We start from the raw sequence: 17,479 nt of genomic DNA on the forward strand, positions 1-17,479 counted from the left end.
TGGGATTACAGGCGTGAACCACCACACCCGGCCCAGAGTTTCTGCTTTCTTGATAAGGGAAAGGCCTATTGGCTTTTACCAGGGAGTCTCAGAGATTAAATCAGACCTCCTCCTCTACCAGGTCTGTTGGCTGCTTAGAAGTAGCAGTTTTTCTTGGTTCTTTTTTTTTTTTTTTGAGACGGAGTCTCGCTCTGTCGCCCAGGCTGGAGTGCAGTGGCGTGATCTCAGCTAACTGCAACCTCCGCCTCCCAAGTTCAAGCGATTCTCCTGCCTCAGCCCCCCGAGTAGCTGGGACTACAGGCGCGCACCACCACGCCCGGCTAATTTTTGTATTTTTAGTAGAGACGGGGTTTCACCATGTTGGCCAGGATGGTCTTGATCTCTTAACCTTGTGATCTGCCCACCTTGGCCTTCCAAAGTGCTGGGATCACAGGCGTGAGCCACCACGCCCAGCCGGTTCTTTTTTTTAATGTATTTATTTTTGAGACGGTCTGGCTCTTTCACCCAGGCTAGAGTGCGGTGGTGCAATCTCAGCTCATTGCAACCTCTGCCTCCCTGGTTTCCATCATCCTCCCACCTCAGCCTTCTGAGTAGCTGAGACTACAAGCATGCGCCATCATACTTGGCTAATTTTTTTTTGTAGAGATGGGGTTTTAACCATGTTGCCCAGGCTAGTCTTGAACTCCTGAGCTCAAGCAATCCACTCACCTTGGCTTCTCAAAGTGTTGGGATTATAGGCATGAGCCACCATGCCTGGTCGGGCTTTTGGGTTTTTTTTTTTTTTTTGACACAGGGCTTACTCTGTCACCCAGGCTAGAGTATAATGGCACAATCATAGTTCACTGCAGCCTTGAACTCCTGAGCTCAAGTGATCCTCCTGCCTCAGCCTCCTGAGTAACTAACTATAGGCACACACCACCATGCCTGGCTAATTAAAAACAATTTTTTAAAGATGAGGGTCTTACTATGTTGCCCAGACTGGTCTCAAACTCCTGGGCTCAAGTGGCACTCCTGCCTCAGCCTCCCGAAGCACTGGGATTACAGGCATGAGCCACTGCGCCTGTTTTCTCTTGGTTCTAACAGTGATTGCAGTAATAACTAGAATGTCAGGAGCGCCTGCCACAGAGCTGGGTGCTGTGCCGTGTAGACAGTGGTGACAGCATAGATATGAAAAGTTTTGCAAGACTGTGCTGGGGCCTCAGTGGGGTACAGACTTAAGAGGAAGACAGATTCAGAGACATTAAATGTCCTAGCTGGGCACAGTGGCTCATGCCAGCACTTTGAGAGGCTGAGGCGGGCAGATCACTTGAGGTCAGAAGTTCGAGACCAGCCTGGCCAACATGGTGAAACCCCTTCTCTACTAAAAATACAAAAATTAGTTGGGTGTGGTGGCAGACACCTGTAATCCCAGCTACTCGGGAGGCTGAGGCAGGAGAATCGCTTGAACCCGGGAGGCAGAGGTTGCAGTGAGCTGAGATGACGCCACTGCACTCCAGCCTGGGCAGCAGAGCGAGACTCTGTCTCAAAAAAAAAAAACAAAAATCTCACTCCAGATCAGGTGGTCAGTTAGGCTTGGAGCCTGGAGTGACCCTGGACTGATCTCAGAACTTGAGTGGTTTCCACTAAGCCACAGGAATCATAGCCGTTATCCATCCAGCCACACATTCATTCAGCACACAGTCATTGAGCACCTAGCATATGGCAAGCACTGTGCAGGTTGCTGGGGACACAGTATGGAACAAAGCAGGCAAATGTTCTGTCTTCAGGCGTTTGCATTCTCATGGAGGCATCAGAAATGAACAAACAAGTCAGACGCTCGTGTGTTAGACAGCGATGAGCGCTAAGGAAAGTTAAATAGGAAGCGGAGGCTAGGGCTGTTGCGGAGTGGGAATGGTAGACACAGTGGCCAGGGAAGGCCTAGGTGAGAAGGAGGCTCTTGAGCAAAGACCCGAAGGAGGCAAGGGGCTTGACAGGCTGACAAGCGACAGGAGAACCATACAGGCAGAGGGTCCGCCAGTGCAAAGGCCCCAGGGTGGGAGAGCGTCTGGCACAGTATAGAAGCATCCAGGCAGGCAGACGAGGCTGGCTGACCCCGCGCCAAGTGCCATGCACATGATCAGTGGTCCTGTGAGCGAGCCGTGGTTACTCCCTGTGTGCAGAGCTCATAGGTTAAGTCTGTGTGCTCAGGCTCAGTGAGGTTAAGTCACTAGTCCAAGGCCACACAGCTAGCAAGGAGGTAGAGCCGGAATGCAGCAGCGTTCTTCGTTGCTGTGCCTCAGAGTGCCAGAGGCCTCAGTATCAGGGTGCTCAGGTCATTAGGGTGGCACCAGGGGCAGCAGTGCTGGAGTGTCAGGTCCTGGCAAGGTCTACACTGTGGCAGAGAAGGTCCAGGGGGTCACAGGGAAGTGACTGGGGCAGTGGGGGTAAGGCCCAGGGCAATGGCTAGTTAACAGTGGGTATAGAGTATTGGTCACTGCTGCTTGGGGGACAGGCTGGCGCCACGCTCAGCCCTGATAGCCACTGCCTCTAACCCTGCCTGCAGTGCGCCAAGTGCCGGGAATCGTTTCACGGGAGTCCGCTGGGCGGCCAGCAGTGCTACCGCCTCATCTCGGTGGAGCAGGAGTGCTGCCTGGACCCCACGTCCCAGACCAACTGCTTCCATGAGCCCAAGCGCCGGGCACTAGGCCCCGGCCGCACTGTCCTCTTTGGCGTGCAGCCCAAATTCACCAATGTGGACATCCGCCTGACGCTGGACGTGACCTTCGGGGCCGTGGACCTCTATGTCTCCACCTCCTATGACACCTTCGTGGTCCGTGTGGCCCCTGACACTGGCGTCCATACTGTACACATCCAGCCACCCCCACCCCCACCACCTCCACCACCCCCTGCAGATGGTGGGCCCCGGGGGGCCGGGGATCCAGGAGGAGCAGGGGCCAGCAGTGGGCCGGGCGCCCCAGCAGAGCCACGGGTACGGGAGGTATGGCCGCGGGGCCTGATTACCTACGTGACAGTGACGGAGCCGTCAGCAGTGCTGGTGGTCCGCAGCGTGCGGGACCGGCTGGTCATCACCTACCCACACGAGCACCATGCCCTCAAGTCGAGCCGCTTCTACCTGCTGCTGCTGGGCGTGGGAGACCCAAGTGGGCCTGGCGCCAACGGCTCGGCCGACTCGCAGGGCCTGCTCTTCTTCCGGCAGGACCAGGCCCACATCGACCTGTTTGTCTTCTTCTCCGTCTTCTTCTCTTGCTTCTTCCTCTTCCTCTCACTCTGTGTGCTCCTTTGGAAGGCCAAGCAGGCCCTGGACCAGCGGCAGGAGCAGCGCCGGCACTTGCAGGAGATGACCAAGATGGCCAGCCGCCCCTTCGCCAAGGTCACCGTCTGCTTCCCACCTGACCCTACTGCCCCGGCCCCCGTCTGGAAGCCGGCTGGGCTCCCACCACCCGCCTTCCGCCGCTCTGAGCCCTTTCTGGCACCCCTGCTGCTGACAGGGGCCGGTGGGCCCTGGGGACCCATGGGAGGGGGCTGTTGCCCACCAGCCATCCCCGCCACCACTGCTGGGCTGCGAGCTGGGCCCATCACCCTTGAGCCCACGGAAGATGGCATGGCCGGCGTGGCCACACTGCTGCTCCAGCTGCCTGGCGGGCCCCATGCACCCAACGGCGCCTGCCTGGGGTCAGCCCTCGTCACACTGCGGCACAGGCTGCACGAGTACTGTGGGGGCAGTGGGGGTGCTGGGGGCAGTGGGCATGGGACTGGTGTGGGCCGGAAGGGACTGTTGAGCCAGGACAACCTCACCAGCATGTCCCTCTGACGTGCCCAGGGTCCTCATCCACAGCAGCTGGGTCACCTGATGGGGCCGCCCTGGACTTGGGGTCCCTCCACCTGGGGGCCCCTGGACACTGTCTACTTGGAGACCACTGGCTCCCTTCCCCCAGGGGTGCCCAGATGGGGCCTCCTTTGTTCGGCATTCAGCAGCTATTTATTGAGTACCTACTCTGTCAGGCACTGTCATAGGCATGGGGCAAAGCAGGAACCAAGAGACGAGGTTCCTTAATCTCATGGGACTTAGATTCTAGTGAAGAGAGACAATCAGTGCAGACGCACACACCCCACACGCACACACACATGAACACATGCACATGTGCACACACGAGTAAGATGGCTTCAGAGAGGGAGAAGCGCCATGAGGCCTCCAGAGGACGTGGCAGTGAGGGACGATGGGGTGAGTCAGCTGGGCATTCAGAGAAGCTAGACTGAGAACGCCTGAGAAGAACCAGCTACGGGAAGAGCTTCGAGAAGTGAAGGCAGAGGCCCTGGGTGGGGGCAGGCTTTTATTGGAAGGACCAGAAAACTGGCAAGTGTGACCCAGATCAAGTGTGAGGAGATGAGGCTGGGGACAGGCAGGGGCTGGATCACCCAGGGCCTTGTGGGCCCCACATAGGGTTTTGGGTTTTATTCTCAGGGCAACGGGAAGCTGTTGGATGGTTTGATGAAGGGGAGTGACAGGATCCGATGTACCTATTTAAGAATTTAAGAGGGCCAGGCGCGGTGGCTCATGCCTATAATCCCAGCACTTTGGGAGGCCAAGGCGGGCTGATCACAAGGTCAGGAGTTCGTGACCAGCTTGGCCAATATGGTGAAACCCCATGTCTACTAAAAATACAAAAATTAGCTGGGCATGGTGGTGCACACTTGTAGTCTGAGCTACTCGGGAGGCTGAGGCAGAAGAATCGCTTGAACCCGGGAGGCGGAGGTTGCAGTGAGCTCAGATTGCGTCACTGCACTCCAACCTGGGTGACAGTGCGAGACTCCATCTCAAAAAAACAATTTAAGAGGTCACTCAGTTGTGCTGTGGAGAATGGGCTGGAGGGACAAGAGGGGCAGCAGGGATGGTGGGCTGGAGTAGGGTGCTGGTAATGAGGGAGTCTGGCTCAGATGCAGGATGTGTGTGGAAGAATATAATGAGGTGTGGACGTCAGGGTGAGGGAGGAGACAAAACCACGATGACCCCTAGCTTTGTGGCCTGAACTGCGGGTGGCTGAGGGGGTCGTTAATTGAATGGGGCAGACTGGGGTATATGAGGAAGATCAGAGTCTGGTTCTTGACATGAGATGCCTTTGAGACATCTCTTCACTCAGGTCCAACTAGGGATACAGAAACACTGAATATTTCAACAGCAGAAATTGAGTGGGGGGATTGATAGCGCTGGCGAGGGAAGCGGCTGGGAAGAGACAAATGGCACCATGAGACAGCCCAGAGGTGAATAGGACCCCCAGGCTGCAGGGACAAAGCTCAGCCGTGGTGTTACCTCACCGGGGACCAGGGTCACGCAGCAAAGCTGGAACAACAGAGGCGTGTTGTGGGGGAGCCTCAGAGGGAACAAAACCTCTGCCTCAGATCCCACCCCAGGTGGGCATGGCGGCCACTGAGGTTGGGGATGAAAATGCCGGTACTGTCAGTGCACAGCCCTGTTCCAGACAGTGCTGCCTGGAAGATTTCTGGGCTCTCCCGAGGAGCCACCCCACACCTGAGCCACCTCCTTGGACTCCTGTCCTCTACCCCTTTGAGGACCTCCCTCCCTTCTACCCTAGCTGTCTTGTTGAACTTGGGACTCTCCTTTCCCAAGACTTCCATCACTAGCTCCTGGAGGGACTGGACTCTGCATCTTCCCTTCGCGTGGAGCCTCAGTGTGAGAGGCCCTGCCAATGCATGCATGTCAGAGGCGGTGGGGACCACATCAGAAGAAGAGGGGGGCGACGAAATTAACAAATAAAAAGTATGGGGAAGACCCAGGTGTCTGAGCGCATCTGCACATGTCCCAGCAGGGCTAGGTCTCAACTCTGACCCAGCCCCACATGCTGGATAACTTGGATAATTGCCCTTATGATGGTGCCACTTCCAAGCCAGGGTGGCTTTGTTCCTGGCTGCCCCTCTTAAAGGGGGAAGGGGGACGCGTATGCCACAACAGAAGCGTAATAAACACCAATACACAGCTCTTGTTTCCCAGAAGGGATGCGCTGAGGGCAGACGTGGGTGGTGGCTTTTGACTCTTCCCTAGATCTTCCTCAGGGAGACCCCAGTTTGGCTCAGGAGGGAAAACAGGCTGCATTGGTCCCAGCTACAGCTTTTTGTTGTTGTTTTGTTTTGCTTTTTGAGGGGACAGAGTCTCACTCTGTTGCCCAGGCTAGTGTGCAGTGGTGTGATCTTGGCTCACCGCAACCTCCATATCCCGGGTTCAAGTGATTTGCATGCCTCAGCCTCCCAAGTAGCTGGGATTACAGGCACGTGCCACCATGCCTGGCTAATTTTCTTCTATCTTTAGAGGAGACAAGGTTTCACCATGTTGGCCAGGCTGGTCTCAAACTCCTGACCTCAAGTGGTCCGCCCACCTTGACTCCCAAAGTGCTGGGATTACAGGCATGAGCCACTGCACTTGGCCTTTTTTTTTGAGACAGGGTGTCTCTTTTTCTGTGACAGGCTAGAGTGAAGTGATGCAATCATTGCTCACTGAAGCCTCAACTTCCTGGGCTCAGGCAATCCCCCCACTTCAGCCTCCCGAGTAGCTGGAACTACAGACGTGTACCACCTCACCCAGCTAATTTTTCTAATTTTGGTAGAGATGAAGTTTCACCATGTTGCCCAGGCTGGTCTTGAATTCTGGAGCTCAAGTGATCCTCTCACCTTGGCATCCCAAAGTGCTGGGATTATAGGTGTGAGCCACCATGCCTAGCCCAGGCACAGATTTTATTCTGGGCCCCAGTAGAAGGGTTCAAACCAGACAGGGCCGAGAATGAAATGAGACCCCAGCACAATGAGCTTTCTCTTTTTCTTTTTTTTTTTTGAGACGGAGTCTCGCTCTGTCACCCAGGCTGGAGTGCAGTGGTGCAATCTTGGCTCACTGCAGGCTCCGCTCCCCGGGTTCACGCCATTCTCTTGCCTCAGCCTCCCAAGTAGCTGGGACTACAGGTGCCCACCACCTCGCCCGGCTAATTTTTTGTATTTTTAGTAGAGACAGGGTTTCACCGTGTTAGCCAGGATGGTCTTGATCTCCTGACCTCGTGATCCGCCCGCCTCGGCCTCCCAAAGTGCTGGGATTATAGACGTGAGCCACCGCGCCCAGCCCAATGAGCTTTCTCTAATTCGATTAGGGTAACAGTCAAAACTGAAAGCATCATGAGAGCTGCTTTACGTGGCATGCACCTAGGCAAACAAAATCCCTGATTCCTCCCAGGTGGGAGCTGGAGATCTCTGTCCTCTCCATCAGCCTCAGCAGCATAGGCATCTTGCTGGGTGTGTTAAACAATGTATCTTTTCTGCACAACCCGGCTCCAAAGTGCAAGCTGGTTGCTTCATCAGGTGCTCGGCGGAGGACGATGTGTCAGACCCAGAGGGTGTGTGAGTCTCCATTATGGGCCAGGAATAACACTGTATTTTCCTTTTCTTTTTTTTCAGAGATGCTCTTGCTTCGTCACTCAGGCTGGAGTGCAGTGATGTGATCTTGGCGCACTGTAGCTTCAACCTCCTGGGGTCCAGTGATCCTCCCACCTCAGCCTCCTAAGTAGCTGGGACTACAGATGCACGCCACCAGGCCTGGCTAATTTTTTTGTATTTTTGTAGAGACAGGTTTTCGCTGTATTGCCCAGGTTTAACATGGTATCTTCATACTTTGTGGGCAATTTAAGGGATTTCCAGGGGTTACTTTGAGCTCACGTGAGTTTTGCCTTTATGAGCTAATAGTAGCACCTACCCTCCAGGATATAACCGTGAACTTGCATTTATATGAACTGAGCAGCACGTGCTGGACAGTTTGGGTAACATACTGCTGTGGTTTCATTTGGTCTCTCCAGCAATCATGAGGTCAGTAACCCATAATCCCCTTTTGCAGAGGAGAAAACAAAAGGTCATAGACATGGTTTAGCTGTTGCATGACAGCTGTCAATTGACTCTCAGATCCATGTGCCTGACCACCAGGCTCTTCCACCTCCCAAGGAAGGACCCCTTAAATTAGGTCGACATAGCTGAAAGCTGTCCCAGCACAGAGCAGGCACTGGGGCAGGGTGTCCAAAAGAGCTGATTTTTCGGCTGGGTGCAGTGGCTCACGCCTGTAATCCCAGCACTTTGGGAGGCTGAGGCAGGTGGATCACCTGAGGTCAGGAGTTTGAGACCAGCCTGGCCAACATGGTGAAACCCTGTCTCTACTAAGAGTACAAAAACTGGCTGGGCGTGGTGGCTCACGCCTGTAATCCCAGCACTTTGGGAAGCCGAGGTGGGCAGATCACTGAGGTCAGGAGTTCGAGACCAGCCTGGCCAACATGGTGAAACCCCATCTCTATTAAAAATACAAAAATTAGTTGGGCGTGGTGGTGGGCACCTGTAATCTCAGCTACTCGGGAGGCTGAGGCAGGAGAATTGCTTGAACCCAGAGGCAGAGGTTGCAGTGAGCCAAGATTATGCTACTGTACTCCAGCCTGGGTGACAGAGCGAGACTCTGTCTCAAAAAATAAATAAAAATAAAAATAAATAAATAAAGGTACAAAAATTAGCTGGGCGTGGTGGCAAACGCCTGTAAACCCAGCTACTCAGGAGGCTGAGGCAGGAGAGTTGCTTGAACCCGGGAGGTGGAGGTTGCAGTGAGCAGAGATCGCGCCACTGTACTCCAGCCTGGGCAACAAGAGCGAGACTCTGTCTCAAAAAACAAAAACAATAGCCAATTTCTGCTAGGGATAATGCAGAATATGCTAACTAGAGAGCTAAGGAGTGTGACATGTGCTGCCCTGAGAGAGGGAGTCCTGAGGCCATGGAGTTCCTCCTGCATGAGCAGTAAGGAGCTAAGGTTCTTTAGGACTCCTCTGTGTTATGCGTGGACCTCTCAGGTGAAGTGTCTTCCTAGCAGTCATCCTGTGACTTTGGCCTCCTAAGCAGATGATTTGCACCATGACTGGGCCTTTTCTCTGGGATGCATAGCCACACTCCCTCCGACTCTCACAAATGCTCTATGGTACGTGTTCCTCCCTCCATGTCAGCCCTCCGCCATCACTTCTCCCTGCACATACCTGAGTGTAAGTGGCGTATGCTGAAGTGGGAGAGAGTCTGAACATGGAAGGCTGGATGCCTGGTTCTAGCTATGTGCGGCTCCCAACCCCCTGGGGATTTCAGGGATAGAGGGAATATTTTACTGAGGGCCTCCAGGCCTCCAGGCACTGTGCTGAGTGAGTGCTTGGTGTGAATCTTATCTTGCCAACATCATCACTGGGAGGTGCTAGCTTGGTTTTCCATTTTGCCCATTCGAAAGCTCTGTTGACTAAGAACTCAGGGCTAAGTAAGAGACGAAGGCCGGGAGCGGTGGCTCACGCTTGTAATCCCAGCACTTTGGGAGGCCGAGGCGGGCGGATCACGAGGTCAGGAGATTGATACCACGGTGAAACCCCGTCTCTACTAAAAATACAAAAAAATTAGCCGGGCGTGGTGGCGGGTGTCTGTAGTCCCAGCTACTCGGAGAGGCTGAGGCAGGAGAATGGCGTGAACCCGGGAGGCGGAGCTTGCAGTGAGCCGAGATCGCGCTACTGCACTCCAGCCTGGGTGACAGAGCGAGGCTCTGTCTCAAAAAAAAAATAATAATAATAATAATAATAATTAAGAGACGAGCCAGATTGTGACGCAAGCCTGTCTCTGTTGCCCCACACATTACCTCCAAAGTTGCTTCCCTTTTCTAAGCCGATGTCTTCTGATTACCTACAATGGGCCCCGCATTGTGCTGGGAGCTGGGGACAGAGTAGTGAATAAGGTCTCTGCCCTCATGGAGCTGATAAGCCAGTGTGGTGCCCAATAATAAGTAAATGATGCTGCATGCTGGAAAGTGATCAGAAAAGGCAGTGAGAGAGCAAGGGGTTGGCACTTGCTATTTTGCTTTTTTTTTTTTGAGATGGAGTTTCGCTCTTGTTGCCCAGGCTGGAGTGCAATGGCGCGGTCTCAGCTCACTGCAATCTCTGCCTCCCGGGTTCAAACGACTCTCCTGCCTCAGCCTCCCAAGTAGCTGGGATTACAGGTGCCTGTCACCACGCCTGGCTAATTGTTGTATTTTTAGTAGAGACAGGGTTTCACTATGTTAGCCAGGCTGGTCATGAACTCCTGATCTCAGGGGATTCACCCACCATGGCCTCCCCAAGTGCTGGGATTACAGGCATGAGCCACTGCACCCGGCCTGGGACTTGCTATTTAACATAGGTGGGATGGGAAGGCCTCTCTTGTAAGATGATAAACGAGCAGAAATTAGGGAGTGAGCCAGAGGGACATTTGAGGGAGGAGCATTCCAGGCCAAAGGAACAGCCAGTGCAAAGGCCCAGAGTTGGAGTGTGCCTGACATTTCAGAGAAACAAGATTCATGCGGTTGGAGCAAAGAAGGAATAAGGGGAGATAGGGAGACAAGGTCACGGAGGGAACAAAAGCCATGTCCTGTAGGTCCCTGCACCACGGTGAGGACTCAAGCTTCCACTCTGTCAGAGATGGCATCATGGGAGGATTCTGAGCTTGGGAAGAATGAGCTCTGACACAGGTGTTCACAGGATTCCCCTGGGAGGAAGAGGCTAAAGTGGTAGGAGAGGGTGGGAAGCCCATTGAGGAAGCCCTGTGTCCATGTTGAAGAGGAGAGTGGCTGGAACAAGGTCGGGATAGCAGAGCGGGGAGAAGTGGTGAGATTCTGGATATATTCTGAAAGCAGAACTGGGGAGAAGTGGTGAGATTCTGGATATATTCTCAAAGCAGAACTGGGGAGAAGTGGTGAGATTCTGGATATATTCTCAAAGCAGAACCAGCAGAATTTGTTGACAGATTGGGTGAGAGAGAAAGTGACTGAGCAACGGAACCGGTAGAGTTTGCTGTTTCCTGGCATGGCAAAGACTAGGCAGAGTCAGTTTGGGGGTTGGGGTACATCAGCAGTTAGGTTTTATATATGTTAAATTTGAGATGGCTCTTAGATATCCTGAGGGAAGATGTCACTCCACGAGTGGATACAGCTCCAGAAAGAGAGAGAGAGAGAGAGATAACAGCAAATAATAGTAATATATTAATATTAGAATAGGCCGGGCGTGGTGGCTCACGCCTGTAATCCCAGCACTTTGGGAGGCCAAGGTGGGCAGATCACGAGGTCAGTAGATCGAGACCATCCTGGCTAACACGGTGAAACCCTGTCTGTACTAAAAAATACAAAAAATGAGCGGGGTGTGGTGGCGGGCCCCTGTAGTCCCAGCTACTCAGGAAGCTGAGGCAGGAGAATGGTGTGAACCCGGGAGGCGGGGCTTGCAGTGAGCCAAGATCGTGCCACTGCACTCCAGCCTGGGCAACAGAGCAAGACTCCATCTTAAAAAAAAAAAATTTTCGTAGAGATGTCTCGCTGTGTTGCCGAGGTTGGCCTCCAAATCCTGGCCTGAAGTGATCCTCCTGCCTCAGCCCTCCCAAAGCATTGAGATTAGAGGCAGGAGCCACCACATCCAGCCCACAGTGATTCGAGTTCACACTTTGGCCTTTCCCTGTGTTCCATCTCTTGTTCTCACAATAGCCATATGACATGCTAGGGATTGTTAGCCCCAGAGGGGGAATCAGGTTCAGAAAGGTTTATGAATTCACTAAGATAACACAGCTAAATGGTGAGGAGTCAAGATTAGATCCCAGGTCTGTCCAATTTTGAGACCTGAACATTTTTTGATCTGCTGTTGGTTGCTTTTGCAGGAAAGAGGGTTGATTGAAGTAGACAGTCCCTAAAAATTCCTTTTTAGGCCAGGCGCAGTGGCTCATGCCTGTAATCCCAGCACTTTGTCAGGCCGAGGCGGGAGGATCACCTGAGGTTAGGAGTTCGAGACCAGCTGGGCCAACATGGAGAAACCCCGTCTCTACTAAAAATGCAAAATTAGCTGGGGATGGTGGCACATGCCTGTAATCCCAACTACTAGGGAGGCTGAAGCAGGAGAATCGCTTGAACCCAGGAGGTGGAGGTTGCAGTGAGCTGAGATGACGACATTGCACTCCAGCCTAGGGAACAACAGCGAAACTATGTCTCGAAAAAAAAAAAAAAAAAAAAAAAGGCCGGGCGTGGTGGCTCACGCCTGTAATCCCAGCACTTTGGGAGGCCAAGGCAGGCGGATCACAAGGTCAGGAGATCGAGACCAACCTGGCTAACACGGTGAAACCCTGTTTCTACTAAAAATACAAAAAAAAAAAAAAAATTAGCTGGGCATGGTGGTGGGCGCCTTTAGTCCCAGCTACTCGGGAGGCTGAGGCAGGAGAATGGAGTGAACCCGGGAGGCGGAGCTTACAGTGAGCCGAGATCGCACCATTGCACTCCAGCCTGGGCAACAGAGTGAGACTCCGTTCAAAAAAAAAAAGAAAAAAAAATTCCTTTTTAGCTCCAGAGAGCCTTAAGCTTGGAAGTTCTCTGCTTTGGAGACAAAAGTCCCCCACGCCTGTTCGAATTGTGTGCAGGCCAACAGTCCATAGGTATGGAGCAAGCAAGGGCGCTCTCCTGTTTTTTCTTTGAACTTCAGTGCCCCCCGTCCTCCCAAGACTGACTTTCTGGTTTTGCTTATTTTCAGAATGCAGGCAGCTTCAGGCAGGGAGTCAGCAGCTAAAGGGTTAGTGGTTTTACTTTGTTAGGGTGAGGGCGCCTGGGGTTTGGGAGGGATAACTTGCCAAAGTCACACACTGCCTGGCGGGGTCACACGTAGGCATCTGTCGTGTCCCCACCTCTCTCACCAATCCTCTCTCTCCACCCAGATTCCTACCCTGGGACAAAATGGATGTAGGCGGAGTTGGTTTTCAGGTTTTTATTGTGGGTGCATTTCTGGCAGCGGGACAGGGGTGGTGAGGCAGTCCCTCCCAGGAGTGGCCAGAGAAGGCCAGAGGCGAGACTGGTGGAAAAGGACGGGGAAGACAGGGAACTTCCTTACTCTCGGATCTTCAGCTCCCGCGCCATCTGGCAGAGGGCGCAGGGCAGACAAAAGGTGAGGGCCGCCCAGTCGTGCCCGACGGAGCCCTAGAGGGTGGGAGAGAGCGGTCAGGAGCCCTGCGGTGGGTCCCAGGAGGCCAGTCCCCAGCTCCCCGCTCCCGCGGGTCCCCAGCCCGCAAGCACCTGGATGTGGTAGCGCTCCCGCATGCCGGTGCGGATGGAGTGCAGGCCTCCGGGCAGGTAGGGCGCGCAGCAGCACTCGCCGAAGTCGTCGGAGATGCGGCAGGCAAGGCACAGAGGAGCAAAAGTGCCGCACAGACCTGGGCGGGGCGCAGGAGCTCAGGGGCGGGGCCAGCCGGGGCCTCCCGACGGCTCCGCCCCGGGGAGGGGCGCGGTTGGTTCGCCCCGGAGGCATTGAGGGTCCCAGCCAAGGAGAGGTCCCAGAGGGAATTAGAGGTCCGAGGAGAGGATGGCTTAGCGATTGGAAGACAGGGTTTTTCTTTTTTCTTTTTTTCTTTTTTTTTTTTTTTTTTTTTTAGAAATTGGAGGCTGGGCGCGGTGGCTCACGCCTGTAATCTCAGCACTTTAGGAGGCCTAGGCGGGCGGATCACGAGGTCAGGGGTTTGAGACCAGCCTATCCAACATAGTGAAACCCCGTCTCTACTAAAAATACAAAAATTAGCCAGGCGTGGTGGTGTGCGCCTGTAATCTCAGCTACTCGGGAGGCTGAGGCAGGAGAATCGCTTGAACCCGGGAAGCGGAGGTTGCAGTGAGCATAGACTGTGCCATTGCATTCTAGCCTGGGCGACAGAGCAATACTCCGTCTCAAAAAAAAAAAAAAAAAAAAAAGAAAAAAAAAGGAAAAGAAATTAAAGTCTCAGTCTGTCATCCAGGTTGGGGTGCAGTGGTGTGATCACACGGCTCACTGTAGCCTCGACCTCCTGGGCTCAAGCAATCCTCCTGCCTCAGCCTCCCGAGTAGCTGGGACTACTGGTGTGTGCCACCACCCCAGGCTAATTTTATTTTTTATTTTTATTTTTTTTGAGACGGAATCTTGCTCTGTTTCCCAGACTGGAGTGCAGTGGTGTGATCTCGGCTCACTGCAACCTCTGTCTCCCGGGTTCAATCAATTCTCTGTCTCAGCCTCCCGAGTAGCTGAGTTTACAGGCGCCCGCCACCACGCCTGGTTAATTTTTTGTATTTTCAGTAGAGACGGGGTTTCACCATCTTGACCAGACTGGTCTTGAACTCCTGACCTCGTGATCCACCTGCCGCGGCCTCCCAAAGTCCTGGGATTACAGGCGTGAGCCACTGAGCCCGGCCTATTTTTTATTTTTATTTTTGTAGAGATGGGGATCTCATTATGTTGCCCAGGCTGGTCTTGAATTCCTGGCCTCAAGGGATTGTCCTGCCTTGGCCTCCCAAAGTGCTAGGATTACAGGCATGAGCCACTGCACTGGGCCAGGAGCTAGGGTTTGAAGAGGGAGTTGGGGGTCACAGTGAGGAAAGCTGGGCATGCAAAGGGGAGGTTGAGGGCCCGAGAAGTTGAGTGTAGGAAGGCATGAGGTAGTATCCTAAGGAGTGTTGGGGGTCTGAGGAAAGGGTGAGTGTTAGAGTGGGAATTCCAAGTCCAGGGAAGGGAGGTGGGAGTGGGGTTAGCAAGCGGTGGGAGGAGGTTGGAGGTGAGCTTCCCTCTCCCGATTCCCCCCAAACCCGCCTTCCACCAGGCCTGGAGAGGGAGCAGGCAGGCACTCACAGACAGGCATGTCATTGCAGCAGTCCGTGAGACCTGTGTGCCAGTCACTGAGCTGGGTCTGATAGCAGCTGGTGGTGGCGCACTGGGGCTGACTGGTTACGGGGTAGGACATAGCTGCAGAGGTGGGAGGGTAGGGGTGAGCTGGCAGCCTCGCAGCACCTCCTGGGCACCCCACTTCTGCCACCCTTCCCTCTGCCGGGCAGTCTGGGTGGGGCCGCCAGGCCCGCACTGAAGGGACACCACTGTGCCTCCCCCTTCCCTTCTGCCACATCTGGGCACTGGCAACCCCAGTCTGTCCCTGTTGCTGCTGGCTTCTGCACGTCTGGTTAGGCTGGGGGTGGGGGTCTCCTGCACATCTGAGGAAGGGTGGGAACCACATCTAGGTGGGGCCTGGCGGTGCCGCCTCCTCCTCCACGTCTGGGCCTGGGTTCTGGGTTGCAGCATTTCTGGGGCCTCTGGGGTGGAAGCAGGCGCCGTCTGTCTTCGAAGCAAGGGTGCCCAGGGGAGGGAGGCGGCCAGGTTCCAGTACCGAGAGGGTTGCTGGTCCACCCAGCGATCCCACCTTTGCCTTTCACGTTGTCGTGCATCTCAAACTGCATCTTGCTGGCCCTGAGGAAGTGGTGCTGGGGACGGCAGAAGTGGCTGCGGCGACAGTGGCGGAGTCTGTCCAAGGGACGCTGGATACTGGGAAGGTGGGGGGCAAGGGACTGGGGCACTGGGGGCTGGGCTCTCAGGGGGAGGGGAGCTGGGGAGAAAGAGGCCAAGTCAGCCTGCGGCCAGGAGAGACATGGAATAGGGAATGGATAGGGTGGGGGCGAGAAACTCGCCCATCTCTTTCCAACTGCCCGACAGATTGCAGAGGACCCTCCCCATACCCGAGATAGAGCTTGAGGGAGAACAAGAAATGGAGATGGACAGAGTCAGAGACAAGGGGAGAAAGCTCAGAGCCAGGTGCCCGTAGAGATGTCACCAGTAACGCCCACATGTGCCCAGCACTTTGACTCCTCTGCAAGCCCATCTCACAGATGAACACTGAGGCTCAGAGACATGAGGAGGAATGCCCCATGTCTGATGGCCCAGGCCAAGGGGGTTCGTAGAGGTGATGCTGGGCCCCAGGACTTCTAAATTCAGCTCAGCCCACCCCAGTTAAGAAGGAGGGATTTGGGGGCATTGGGAAGGACAGAGATGTCCCGAGAGACAGACAATCAGAGATATGAAAGGAGACAGAGTGATATGAGTGGGATGAGGAGGAGGGAGAACAGAGTAGAGGCGCCCAACCTCAAAGAAAGGGCTGCGGAGGGGATGCTCCTACCTGTAGGACCTCGATGGCAGTGATGGAGACAGACGTGTGGAGACACGGGCACTGACTTCCCCTTCTCAGCCCAGAGCCACTTATATGGGCGGCCACGCAGCCCTGGGCGGGGCTCTGACAGAGGTGCCCAGGGAGCCAAGCCGGTCTGATCGACCCTCTCCCCGAACTGGGATTTCCCACCCTCCCTCTCCACTCCCATCCCCCCACTTCTCCTCCTGCCTCAGCTCCCAGGACCAAGGGGAGAGAAGGCGGTGAGGGATAGGGGAGTGGGGGGGCGGGGGGCCACAGCTGGGTCAGTGTGCAGAGACCAAAAGAGAGGGAGAGACAGAAACACAGTGTCAGAAAGGCAGGCAGGGAAATCCCTCTAGACAGAAGGGAGAGAGAGAAGGAGATTCAGAGAGATGGAGACACGCAGGAAGATGTAGAGAGATGGAGAGGTGCCAAGAAACAGAAGGGCACAAAAATGTGAAAAGAAATAACAGGAAGAGGGGAGATGGGCCAGGCATGGTGGCTCTCGCCTGTAATCCCAATACTTCGGGGGGCTGAGGTGAGAGGATCGCTTGAGCCCAGGAGTTGGAAACCAGCCTGGGCAACATAGGGAGACCCCATCTCTATAAAAAATACAAATAAAATTAGCTGGGCATGGTGGCATGTGCCTGTAGTCCCGGCTACTTGAGAGGCTGAGGCAGGAGGATCGCTTGAGTCCAGAAGGTCGAGGCTGCAGTGAGCCCTGTTCCCGCCACTACACTCCAGCCTCAGTGACAGAGCGAAACCCTGTCTCAAAAAAAAAAAGGAAAGAAAAGGGGAGATGGGAGACAGAAGAGAGACGGAGATGGAAAAGTGGAGAGGCAGGTGGGGGGAATCACTGAACAGGTTTAGAGGGCAGTGAAATGGGGAGAGGTGATGGGTGAGGAAAGAGAAAGGCCGGGTGGAGTAGGAGCGAGTGCTGTGTGGGACTCTCCTTTCAGGGTCTCTCTCATCTCTCTCAGTGACGTCCCCACTTTCCTGGGAGAGGGGGACAGTGTCCTACCCATTCAAGCCAGGAGACACATGGGGGGCAGTGTGTTTTGGGGAATGACTCATGTTGGAACCAAAGTAAATAAACACACCTCATCCCAGCTCCAAACTGGGAAGGGAGGCGGCTGGGAACTGAAAAGCCGCAGTTCCTGAAGGACGTGGACGTCACCCGGTTCTCCTGGGTCCTAATGGAGCAAAGTACTGGGGGCTTGGACCCCGGGGTCTGAGGGAGGATGGGCTGGGGCCCCGGACTCCTGCGTCTCATGAGGCCGGGCCGCACATCCCTCAGTAGGGTAGGGGTCCTGGGATTCCACACTGCTGGGCCCCTGAGCAAGGAAGGAGCTGGGGGCCTGGATGCCTGAGTCGCCAAAGTCTCCCCCCAACAGGCCTGACGGGGTAGGGAGGTGACTCAGTGAGGGAAGCAGCGTTAGAGCTGGGTGGGGTTCTCAGCACGGGT

General features: G+C 54.7%; 2 protein-coding genes across 5 annotated transcripts in view; one reads left to right on the plus strand and one right to left on the minus strand.

The window, feature by feature from the left end:
* MEGF8 (multiple EGF like domains 8) overlaps window positions 1-5,789 on the plus strand; it is a 52,644-nt gene extending 46,855 nt beyond the window's left edge. For 2 of the 3 annotated variants that reach the window (XM_030797052.1, XM_030797053.1), the window contains one exon: window positions 2,543-5,789. In XM_030797052.1, the coding sequence (XP_030652912.1) occupies window positions 2,543-3,811 (1,269 nt within the window). In that variant the 3' untranslated portion in view covers window positions 3,812-5,789. The remainder of the gene's footprint in view (window positions 1-2,542) is intronic. The other variant, XM_030797054.1, reaches the window with a different exon arrangement.
* Window positions 5,790-12,800: 7,011 nt separating this feature from the next.
* CNFN (cornifelin) lies at window positions 12,801-16,057 on the minus strand. Of its 2 annotated transcripts, XM_003280966.3 has the most exons (5): window positions 16,006-16,027; window positions 15,256-15,335; window positions 14,694-14,807; window positions 13,121-13,257; window positions 12,801-13,024 (listed from the first exon to the last, which is right to left on the minus strand). In XM_003280966.3, exons 2-5 carry the CDS (start codon window positions 15,290-15,292, stop codon window positions 12,935-12,937), a joined length of 378 nt encoding a protein of 125 aa, XP_003281014.1. In that variant the 5' UTR covers window positions 15,293-15,335; window positions 16,006-16,027; the 3' UTR covers window positions 12,801-12,934. The 2 variants fall into 2 exon arrangements, with proteins under 2 accessions (XP_003281014.1, XP_012352176.1); XM_012496722.2 differs by lacking the exon at window positions 15,256-15,335 and having other exon boundaries at window positions 16,006-16,057.
* Between the last annotated feature and the right edge of the window lie 1,422 nt (window positions 16,058-17,479).

The sequence above is a fragment of the Nomascus leucogenys genome, chromosome 17 (genome assembly GCF_006542625.1).
Source record: "Nomascus leucogenys isolate Asia chromosome 17, Asia_NLE_v1, whole genome shotgun sequence".
Taxonomy (NCBI): Eukaryota; Metazoa; Chordata; class Mammalia; order Primates; family Hylobatidae; genus Nomascus; species Nomascus leucogenys.

Bases quoted from the DNA above. Each gene is read 5' to 3' on its own strand.
- CNFN (XM_003280966.3), bottom strand. From the start codon at position 15,292: ATGCAGTTTGAGATGCACGACAACGTGAAAGGCAAAG. The intron at 13,258-14,693 runs GTGAGTGCCTGC...CGCCCCGCCCAG, and splicing joins CTGCAATGACATGCCTGTCT to GTCTGTGCGGCACTTTTGCT. The intron at 13,025-13,120 runs GTGCTTGCGGGC...CCCACCCTCTAG, and splicing joins GGGAGCGCTACCACATCCAG to GGCTCCGTCGGGCACGACTG.